This window comes from Chrysochloris asiatica, unplaced genomic scaffold (genome assembly GCF_000296735.1).
Source record: "Chrysochloris asiatica unplaced genomic scaffold, ChrAsi1.0 scaffold00063, whole genome shotgun sequence".
Lineage (NCBI taxonomy): Eukaryota > Metazoa > Chordata > Mammalia > Afrosoricida > Chrysochloridae > Chrysochloris > Chrysochloris asiatica.
The window spans coordinates 13,427,780-13,439,324 of record NW_006408581.1 but is presented as its reverse complement, the minus strand read 5'-3'; the positions used below and the strand labels follow the sequence as shown (position 1 = coordinate 13,439,324).

At 35.7% G+C, this 11,545-nt stretch overlaps 1 protein-coding gene across 1 annotated transcript in view; it reads left to right on the top strand.

Moving 5' to 3' along the window:
- The window catches only part of DACH1 (dachshund family transcription factor 1), a 601,285-nt gene that overhangs the window by 410,394 nt on the left and 179,346 nt on the right, over positions 1-11,545 (top strand). Inside the window, exon 5 of the mRNA XM_006864308.1 lies at positions 4,763-4,935. Within this exon, the coding sequence (XP_006864370.1) occupies positions 4,763-4,935 (173 nt within the window). The remainder of the gene's footprint in view (positions 1-4,762; positions 4,936-11,545) is intronic.

Genomic DNA, 11,545 nt, shown 5'->3' with positions numbered 1-11,545 from the left:
GTAAGTTTGTGCATATGGCATGTTGTTGTTGTTAAGTGCCATTGAGTCGGTTCAAATTCATAGAGACTCTATATAGGGGTTCTGAGGAGCAAGCTGGTGGGTTTGAACTGCTGGTCAGTGCTTATCCTACAGTGACACACACATATATTAACTTTTATGTAAATATATTTCTGCTTAAACCAAAAGACTTGAAATGGATATGTCTTATTCTGAGTAACCTATTTTCAAGTCTTATTCATGCTAACAGAGTGTAAGAATGCTATAAATAATGCAAAATCATTATTTATATATTGTATATTTTTCATCAGACTTAGATTCTCAATTGTTTGCTCTATTTATTACTCAAATGAGCTAACATCATAAGTAGTTAACAAATGATGATTGGCAGGGATAGCTAGAAGCATTCTTTGTAGTATGAAAATACAATCTAGTATTATAAACTTGAAATATTCACATGTTGATGATTGATATACACCCTTCCACGAGGAACTATATCTTGTGATGCAAAAGAGATATGAAAATAGGTAATATTTTGCCCATAATCTATTTTCAGAATAATTAAATCAAAATTTTAGCTTAATATTTTATACCTTGATAATGTGAAAGATTTTATTATGGTGTATATGTATTGATACAAGAGTGAAATTTGAATATGTTTGAAGAAATGATTTCTCACCTACATGAACTGGCAATCAGGATTCAAATAGGAAGAGACATTAATTAACTGAACAGAAAAATAAATGAAGCTCAGTAATAGAAATAAGCAGAATCTAAACTGAATCCGAAGTAATGAATATATTGTTCTCCACTCCACATACTCATAACTTTCTTTTAAAAATTCAGTCAACTATAGGAGCTCTGGTAGCGTAGTGGTTATGAATCGGGCTGTGAACCGCAAGGTCAGCAGTTCGAAACTACCAGCGGTTCCGCGGGAGAAAGAGGAGGCGTTCTGCTCCCGTAAAGATTTACAGCCTCAGAAACCCTGTACAGGGTCGCTATGAGTCGGAACCGACTCCACGGCACTTAACAACAACAACAACATAAAATTGTTATAACCAACATTTGTTGAACATTTTAGAGGACATATGTATAACACACAGAGAAAATAACCTATGTGCTGGCAGTGAGTTACTTTATATGGCTCTTCTACCTTTGTAACTCTCACAAAACAAAGAAGATAGCTCTTCTATCTTTGTAACTCTCACAAAACAACTTTTTATCTTGATGGGTCAGGGTAAGAGAAAATGGGAGAAAATACTGATAGGATTATAGGATTCAGTTGTGAGTGACTGTTAACAGGTTTCATTGTGGTTATAAAATCTTGGAACCCTAACGTGGGTCTAAAATGATTCATTTTAGAAGCAGGTATGTCAGCTCTCACTACCATTAAGGAAGAAAAGTCAGGAGTGAAGCTCATCCTTTGGATCACAATATCCTGATGCTTTAATCCCTCTTCATCCAGAAAGTTGTGACACCAGAGAAGCTGCAGAGGAGCAACTAGTAAAATTAAGAGAGAGAGAGCAAGAGATAGAGTGGTGGGCTTCTTAGCCCCAGAGCAAGTAAAGTTGAGTGTCTTTGGGCAAGAGGCTCTCTTGTGGAATGGGATGCCTCCAAGCATTTAGTTGAGAGAACTAGATTTGCTTGACCACAGAGCTACAGCAGTGTGACTCTGGCTTGAGATTTATATGGGGGTGGAGACCTCTGGCCATTGATCAGTACCCCAAAAAGAACTTTGTAACATTGTTCAAGCAGGGCAGAGACCAGACTAAGGGGTCCAGAGGGCCAGAGAGAGGCTTGCCTAGGGACATGGGCTGTTTAAGAAGCTTTTTTGACCAAAGAAATGTATCTTAAACTGTAACCTGGTACTCCCCTAAATAAACCATAATTATGAATATTGTCTCTGAGTTTTGTGTGACTATAGCAACAGGTTATTGAACCCAATAAGAAAATAGAGTTCTGTGGGTGGGACAGTTTGTGTCGTAATTGGTAAGGAAGGTTGGAGTGGAGACATGTCTGAACTCAGCTCCATAGGAATTGATCTTGGGCAGATATGGAGTTGGATTCTCCTTTGTCCTGGTAAAGTAAGAGGACATCAGATGCTGTCCCCATGCCCTTTTATTACACTATTATTTATGTTTCCATTGCAATTCCTATATTTAAATAAAGTTTATTCCAAAGTATCATTTTTATATCAAATCGTGATTATACCTCACTTCTTTTACTCACTTTTACTGCTAACAGAAAGAGTAAAACTTATGTTGAATCACAAAATTGAACCATATCAAGTTTCTCAGTACATATGGGTTAAATATGTAGTGAAAATTTTTGCACATACTCTTTTAAAGGTAATGTAAAATGAAACTATTTAAAATGCTTGGGCCCTGAATAATTTCTTGACATCACACATTAGAAAAAATTATGCTTTCTATAGTTTTTACATGTTTGACAATTACCTTAGGTCAAATGTTCAAAAAATATGTGGGTAGAGAAATAAGGTGTATAAATTTGTAACTCTAAAATTGAACTCTCATATCACAGTGTAAGAGCAAGCTGGAGAATTTGTTTTATGTGAGTCGTTTCTTTATAAAGCTATAAACTTTTTTTAACCAAAAGCTGTCACAGTTTCTTGTAAAATAATAAAGATATCCATTTTAATTGATTCTTTTCATTGTTTAATAAAATGGCTTTGTTTGATTGCTAAAGAATTTGAATTGAGTTTTCATTACCCACTTCTGAACAATTTACTCTAAGATTGAGACAGTATTGAGCTAATGAGTTTGAATTTATATTGAAGCTTAACCGTCTTCATGAAGTAAATGGGGAAAAAATCATAGTACTAACTAAATATTCTTCATTTAAAAACTATGTCATAGAGATTTTACAATGTAGCTTGTAATAGAGCTAAAGGCTTTAAATTTCAGCTTTGCCAACTTTGCTGTATTCATGCATATTATATGAAAATATGGCTTTTTTTTAAAGAAAAAAATAACTCATAAACTGACAGGTATTACAGAATTTTTGAAAAGTGGGCAGCTTGTATGTTTATTTAAAAATTCAATTTAATAAATAAACTAATTTAAAATTAATATCATTTGGAACAGGCCTAAATTGAAAAGATTTATAAACACTTTCCAAAGACTATCCTGTTAAGATGTTTCAAAATCTAGTTAAGCTAAGATGTTGCATTGTTGTTGTTGTTAAGTGTTATCAAGTTGGTTCTGACCCATAGCAACCCGGTATAGGTTTTCCAAGGAGCAGCTGGTGAACTTGAATCAAATGACTTTGCAGTCAGGCGCATTAACCCACAGCGCCACACCAGGGCTCTAAGATTTTACTACCAGGATTGAAATGCAAGCTCTCATATGTGATGTTATTACTCTGGCATTGAAATGGCCACAATTATAAATTTATGTGCTCTTTAGTTAAAAACAAGTGATGTATTTATTGACATGTGCACACATACTCCCCCAAACAGGTACACCCCACACACATTTAATTTATTGCTTTGACACTGTTATGATCTGTCATAAAATGATATTTTGGATTCTCTGTACAATGGCTAACCAAGTTGGGCATTTAATGATTCCATGTTTAGGATTTTCTGTGAAATTGCTTGGCATGTTAACCCTGAATGGTGACAAGAGTCTCATTTGTTGTTGTTGTGAAGTGCCGTCGAGTCTGTACCGACCCATAGTGACCCTGTATAGGGTTTCCAAGGAGCAGCTGGTGAGCTTGAACCACCAACCTTGCAGTTCAAACAGCTTTGCAGTCTGGCGCATTAACCCACAGTGCCACGCCAGGACTCCAGATTATCATTTAGTATAAGAATAACTTTGCATTCTATAAATATCAGTATGTTTCAGTTCTGCGGAGTAATTAATTCTCTAGATAAATCATCAATTGGCTGGTCAAACAGGATTAGACTCTGAAAACAGTCTAACTGTTTTAGAAATATTCTTTTTCAAAACTTTGAAGATGATCAAATATAAAAACAAGGAAATATGGTCAAGGGGAAATTTACTTCATCTTCTTTCCCTAGGAATCATTTGATGTGCCAATCTCTAAATGTGATATGCTTTTTTAAACCTCATTTCAAATTAATCAGTAGAAAATTTTGGAGTAATATTGTATTCAAATGATTTATATTCATTCCCCACAGGCAGCAGTGATGGTTCTTGGGATAAGGAAACAGTGCATTCTTTCCCCACCCAGGGACTGCAGGCTTCTCTTACTCACCCCTGCTTACCTGGAGTGCATAGTCTTCTAGTTAGTCATCCTCTCAACCATCTTCAGCAGAACCACCTTCTGCCAAATGGTATGATGGCATTTCTTAACTTAGTTTTACAAAAAAAAAAAAAAAAAAAACCTTAGTTATCAAATGGTCCAGTAGGACAAAATGAAGTGATGTACTATGTTTAGATAAGTAATCACAACAATCTAAAGAAAACCCTAGTGCCTTAAACAAGATTTAGACTGATCGAAGTCTAATGCAGCAAAGGCTTGACCTTTTGTATTAAACACATTAGTGATATGATAAACCAAGGTACCCAAGTAGCTTTAAGCCTAATTTCCCTAAGTGGTGAGTGTGTGCTTTTACATATGAGGGATGCTTTTTTTGGGCAATAATTATCATTATTACAGTATTTTTCAATGCTTCAGTTTTTGATGATTTATGTTGTTAATGATTGTAATACATGACCTTTGCTGTTTTTATAATTTCATTTAAAACAAAGCGATGATGATATATGTGGATTTTTCATAGGGCTGGAGCTTCCTTTTATGATGATGCCCCACCCTCTAATTCCTGTCAGCCTACCTCCAGCATCTGTCACCATGGCAATGAGCCAGATGAACCACCTCAGCACCATTGCAAATATGGCGGCAGCAGCACAAGTTCAGAGTCCCCCATCCAGAGTTGAGACATCTGTTATCAAGGTAATTTTGTGTTCACCCCATTATTTCAGCATGTTCACTTTAAGTTACCATGTCTTAATCCATCTTTCTTATTCCTTAAGTAATTTTCAACTCTAAAAAGTTAAGTGACAGCAAACAGCTGATGAGAAAAATCACATGTAGTAATTAGCTTCTGGAGTACAATGTGCAGTCAGGCTAGGATTGTTTATTTTCAGAAGACAAAAGAAAGGGTTAACTTTTTGTTGGACGCTTATTAGCTCCAAGTTGGGCATCCAAATCTTTCTGACTCTCTATTTCTATTTCTAATAGTGTGTGATTGTAAAAACTAATTGAGAGGCTAATAGACTAATTAAAATCCTGGTGTAGCACTCTAAATTAAGCACTGGACTGCTAAGTGTATGGTGGCCCCAACCCACAAGCCACTTCTTAGAAACCCTGTTTCTAAGTTGGAAATGACTTGACGACACTTAACAACAACAGTTGAGTGCTTAACTGTCTGTGCCACCCTGTGATTACAGGATTCTTTCTCTCCATACCTCATTGTTCTTGGTTGACCTCTATTAATAACTCAGTTTCATTTTTTGAAATGCCTCTACCCTTCTCCATTTGAATGCTCTAGAAATAACTGCGAGTGAACTGACACTGGGATTAGCATCAACCTCAATTTGGGTAACGGTCTAGAAATGTAGTCTTAACATTCCTCAAATTTTCTGATAGATGAATGTATGAATTAGTAAATTCCAGGCTTTTAGACATGAAATTCTGCTAAACCAATTACTGTATTTTTATTAGCTTCTCTGGAGTCAGCCCTAAATTCATGGCTACCCCCATATACTGTGGAGTAGCTCTTCATGCCTAGTTCTGTTCCATTCCATGTTTGTGTGTGGATTGAACTGTTGCCATAAAAAGGTTCTACATTGGTTGGTTTTTGAAGTATACTGCTAGGTCTTTGTTCCTAGTCTATCTTAATCTTGAAGTTGAACATGCAAACTTCCACTGGTACATGGGTGGAAACTGCACATGAGTTGCCTGGGGTGGTAACTGAACCTGAGTTGAGCCCAGATCGTCCACACGGAAGGTAAGCATTCTACCATAGAACCAACACTTGCCCATTACTTGCATTTGGGACTTGCAGTTAGCCATATTAAGTTGTTATATTTTCCGATTACTGATTTAGATACCTTGTTTTGAACAGTAAAACTTCAAACGATCATATTAACTATTTATGCCAGTTTTGTATTATTTCCAATGTTTAAAATTATATATTATTTGTATTACCTGAAATCATTGTGTAAAACATAAATAGTTTGAATCAAGAAGTCAATTAATTTTGTCATTAGAGAATTTCTAATAGGTTTAAATGTACTACTAATTGATTCTTTTTTGTACCATAAATCAAGTAATTCTAAGTCCTTCTGAGCAAATCAATATTTTCCTCACTTTTTATTTAATACTCCTGCAATGACATCATAAGGATTTTGATTTAAAAGCTCCTTGCTGAAATAAAAACAATATTGAAAACAGTCAACATATTTTAGTATTTTGATATATGGATTTTGGAGGATGATTTTTTAGTTCATATTTCAGCATTACCATATGTATGTCATGTGATCTTGGACAAGATATGTAATATCTGAGTCATTTTTTCCTCATGTGTACAATGATTGCATTAAAAATGCCTACCTCATCAGATGTTTATAGTCATTCAACTAGCATTTAAAAAATCTTTAGGAGTCTTGATAAACCATGTTACCTTCACCTTGTCATTATTATTTTTCCTCTTCAAATATTCACAGCCATTTTCTTAAAAATAGATTAGAGAATTTTGCAAGGAATTTGTGCTGAGCTTTTAAAACATTATAATTATATAGTAAGAATTTTTTCTCTTTTACTCTTTCCTCTTCTTTAATTCTTGTTTAGTGATTTTTCAAAGTATCTATGATTGTTTAGTCATTTTTAAAACTACCTAAGCAAAGTGCTATTCTTTGCTTTCTTTTAATCCAGGACTTTTGTGGTTTGTGGTGCTATCGTACAGAAAGAAACGTTTTAAAATATTTTTTGTATATTTCATTCTTCTCTACCTTTTGAGAAATTTGTCAACTTTTAAATGTTTCTATATTTTTGAAGAAGCATCTTTTCTTCTATACCACATTATAAGGTGGTCTGAGAACAGGGAACATGATTTGTTAATCTGTGTTGAGCTGGTTTCTGTTTTGCTTATATGTATGTGTGTGTGAGAGAGAGAGAAGGAAAGGGGGAGGTAAATGAGAAGGGGAAAAATAAAAGAGAGATTTAATGACATTCTCCTTATTTAAAGAAATTAAACACCGAACAAACCACCTGAAGATACTATTTATGAGTATTATATTCTATACTGTTTTTCAAAGCTGGTTCTTACTTTTATCAGTAAACAGAACTTTGATTGCATGAAGTTTAAAATGTGAAAAGATTATAAAAATTAGAATCAGAGTGGCCTAATTCTCCAAACAGATGTAAACATTGCACCAATGTAACAATATCATAAATATCATGTTTGTTTTTAGTTACAGAATATTTTACTCTTTGGACAAAAAAATGAATAAATCAAGATCTATATGCACCACTTTTAGACATGAAATCTTTTCCCACACACAAAAAAATTCTTGTAACTTTTACTTGGATTTAGCAAAATATGAAAATATTAAAACAGATTGCCAATAAGTAAAAGAAACCAGTGAGAATTAGTCATTACAATGTATTTGCAGTGCATTAAATATGTTTAAATCTATGCAATTTACTCATTGCTCCCTGTTGGAAAATTCTAGGAAATTGATTTTTGTAAAGGACAAACAGCAGAACATAAATGATAAACAAATGGATATAATCAAGCATTTTTTATAACTTTCCCACCAAACTGTACTTCAAGATGATCAAATAGTTCATGAGACATTCTTTCTCTTTATAGAAGCCTTCCAGCTAATACATGAGTAAAGGATGATATATTTAGATTATCACCAAGTTGCAAGTTCCAATGTATTTAAGCCCTTGTCATCAATGGCATCATGAAGATAATCCAAACCAAACATTACATCTACTGAGGGAAGTATGTAACATCATCTATGAGAATTTCTACCTGCAGTGTAGTGAATTGTTGCTTATAGCTACTCTACCCATAATTTCTGTAACTCCCACCAAACAACCTATTTTTCTGATGGGTATGGGTAAGAGGAGGTGGGAGAAGATGCTGATAGGATTTTATAGTTCCGTGGTGAGTGATTGTTAACAGGGTTAGTGGTAGTGATGGTTATGTGCCATGGAGTTGGTTCTGACTCATAGCAACCTTGTATAGGGTTTCTGAGGCTATAAATCTTTATGGGAGCAGAATGCCTCATCTTTCTCCTCTGGAACCTCTGGTATTTCGAACTGCTGACTATGAGATTAGCAGCCTGGCTTGTAACCATTATGCTATCAAAGCTCCTTTGATAGGGTTAATAGTGGTTGTAAAAACTTGGAACTTTAATGTGCATAAAATGAGTCATCTAAGAAGCAGAGGGGGAATCTCCTTACTATAGAAAGAAAAGAAAAAGAAAAAAAAAGCCAGGAGTGGAATACATTCTTTAAACCCCAGGACCCCTGCATTTTGAAGCCCCTTGACCCAGAGACTGAAATCTGGCACTGAAAATGTAGCAGAGGAGTGATGGACGAGCAGCAGCAGTAGAACCAAGAGCCGGAGCACCAGAAAGAATTGTGGGTCTTCCAGTCCACAGAGCAAGGAAAGCTGAGGGCCTTTGAGTAGGAGACTCACTTGTAGAGTGGGGTGCCACCAGGCACTTAATTGGGGAACTAGGTTTTCTGACTCTAGTGCTAGAGTTGAGCACCTTTTCACTGAGGCTTAGAGTAGAGTGAAGTGCCATTTGGGCATTCTTTAGCAGCCCTATGGGAGTTTTGTAATATGGTTAAAGCAGAGCAGAGGCCAGGCCAAGACCCAAGGGCCAGAGAGAAGCCTGCCTGTGGGCAATGCAGAAGAGAGGTTGTCCTGACCAAATAACTGTTTTCTGAATACTTCTGATCCAGAATTGTAACCTGTTAACTTCCCTAATAAACCCTAAAACTGTGAGTATGGTGTCTGAGTTCTAGGTGGCTCCTGCATGAATCATAAAAATCAGATGAGAAACAGAGAGTGCAGTGGGAGGCACCGCTGGTGTCAGATTTGGTTAAGAAGGTTAAAGGTGGGAGGTGTGTCTGACCTCCACCTCACAGACACCAGTTTCATGCTGAGCCTTCAAAAAGAATCTTTGTACTGCACCCCAAAATGAAATTGAATAAATGTAAGCAATCCTCCAGACAGGACAATTCAAGAGACAGAAGAATATAGTGACTGAGATAGTCACATTAGGAGACTGTCAGTAAGAGGTCCCTAGAGGTAAATGTTTTACCACATAGATGTTAGTGTCAAACATTTGCCATGCATAGAAAGAGTGCTGGCAATTAATAGCACTGCTGACCATTCCAGAACTTACCTGGTCCTCTTGCTCTGCTTCCCACTCACTCCTTCTATCTCCACCAATCTTTGAGAAATGAAGTTTTATCTTTTAATTAACATTAAGTGAAGTGCTGTCGAGTTGGTCTTACTCATAGTGACCCTGTGTAGGGTTCTCAAGGAACAGCTGGTGAGCTTGCACTGACAACCTGGCAGTTCAAACTGACCTTGCAGTCTAGTGCGTTAATCCACAGCACCACACCAGGATGCCTAATTAAGATAGTTGTTACTGTTGTTAAGTGCCGTCGAGTCGATTCCAACCCATAGTGACCCTGTATAGGGTTTCCAATTAAGATAGTAGTATGTGTTATTATTATGGAGTCCTGGTGTGGCACTGTATGTTCATCACTGGCTGGCAGTTCAAACCAGCCACTCCTTGGAGACCCAATACAGAGTCACCATGAGCTGGAACTGACTCGATGGATTACCAACAACATGCATTATTGGTGGTGGTGATGTGCTGTAGAGTTGTTTCCGACTCATAGCGACCCTGTACAGGGTTTCCGAGGCTATAAATCTTTACAGGAGCAGAAAGCCTCATCTTTCTCCCACAGAATGGCTGGTAGTTTCCAACTGATGACCTTGAGGTTAGCAGCCTGACTTGTAACCACTATGCTACCAGAGCTCCTTAATATGCATTATTAGATAAGATTTAAACCTAACATCTAAATCAGGAATGTATTTTACTATTTAAAATAACACTAGGATTTTATACCACCAAAGAGTAGTCTGAAAAGTTACAAGGCTACTTAAATTTTCATCCAGAAATGGAAAAACTTCTTTAACACCACTGAATAAACTTAAAGTGATAGGAAATAAAGTTGGTAATGCTTATATTCATGAGTCCTACTAGTCTCACAATTATTAGCAAACTTGAATGTATCTTCATTTCTATCATCAAGACAAATACATAAATCTATGTAAATATTCAAAGGAGCTCTGGTAGTGTAGTGGTTACGAATCTGGCTGCAAACCTCAGGGTCAGGAGCTCGAAACTACCAGCTGTTACGTGGGAGAAAGAAGAGGCGTTCTGCTCCCGTAAAGATTTACAGCCTCAGAAACCCTGTACAGGGTTGCTATGAGTCGGAACCGACTCCACGGCACATAACAAAAACAACAACATGTAAATATTCATTGGTGTCTGAGTTCAGAACTTTCAGTGATGGAGTTTTGATGGCAGCTGTCTAGTGTTCAGTCTGAAGCAAAGTATTAACATCTATTACTTTGTGTTTTAGACATAGTTTGTTGTTGTTGTTGCTTAGCATTTTCCTAATTCCAGAACATCAATCCTGCTATTACCTTCTCTGGGCATTTTTCCAAAGCATAACAATTTGGGTATCATATTTTGGTTTTCACTAGCAACATTTCTCAGTTTATGATATTCACTCTATGGGATAAGGGTTATTTGTAAGTTTCACTCACATATATATTGTAGGTTTCACTTACATATCTATAACCAGAACCTAGAACACTGCCAGGTGTATATGGAGGGCCTTCAACAGTGCATGGAGCAATTCCATTATCTTTTTGTTCTGTTTTTCCATGAAATTTGTAATGCCCACTCGTTATGTGGTCAATAAATAGTTGTTGAAGAAATAAAAGTAAGTTTGAGGTATCTTAAGACTCAAAGTTCTGGCTATATAAACAAAATATGGGTCAAATCCCTCAGTTTTTTAAGTAAAAAGTTATATCAAGATAATGTAATTAATGTTAGAAATATCTTTTTCTCTTAATTGTCATATAAAACTATGGAGTCCCTAACTGAAAAAATGTATCCAAAAATGGAAAAATGTAACAGATAGCAAAATAAGTCAAAGCTAAATGAAATAATCCTCTAAAGAAATAGGTTACAATTATTTATGCTTATTCTAAGAAAACATTTTATATTGATAAAATATAATACATGTTTTTGTAATGGAGAGAAGGAAGCAAATGACATGCATTTAAAAAAACACATTTAATTAATCACTTGAATGTAGCATAGAACATTTTATACATCATATTTTAGAGTTTCACAGTACACTATTTTTGAAAATCCCCTTTTGATTCTGAATGATCCTAAATATCTATAATTTTCATTTTATTCAGAGGCAATAAATGCAGCTTCTTTAT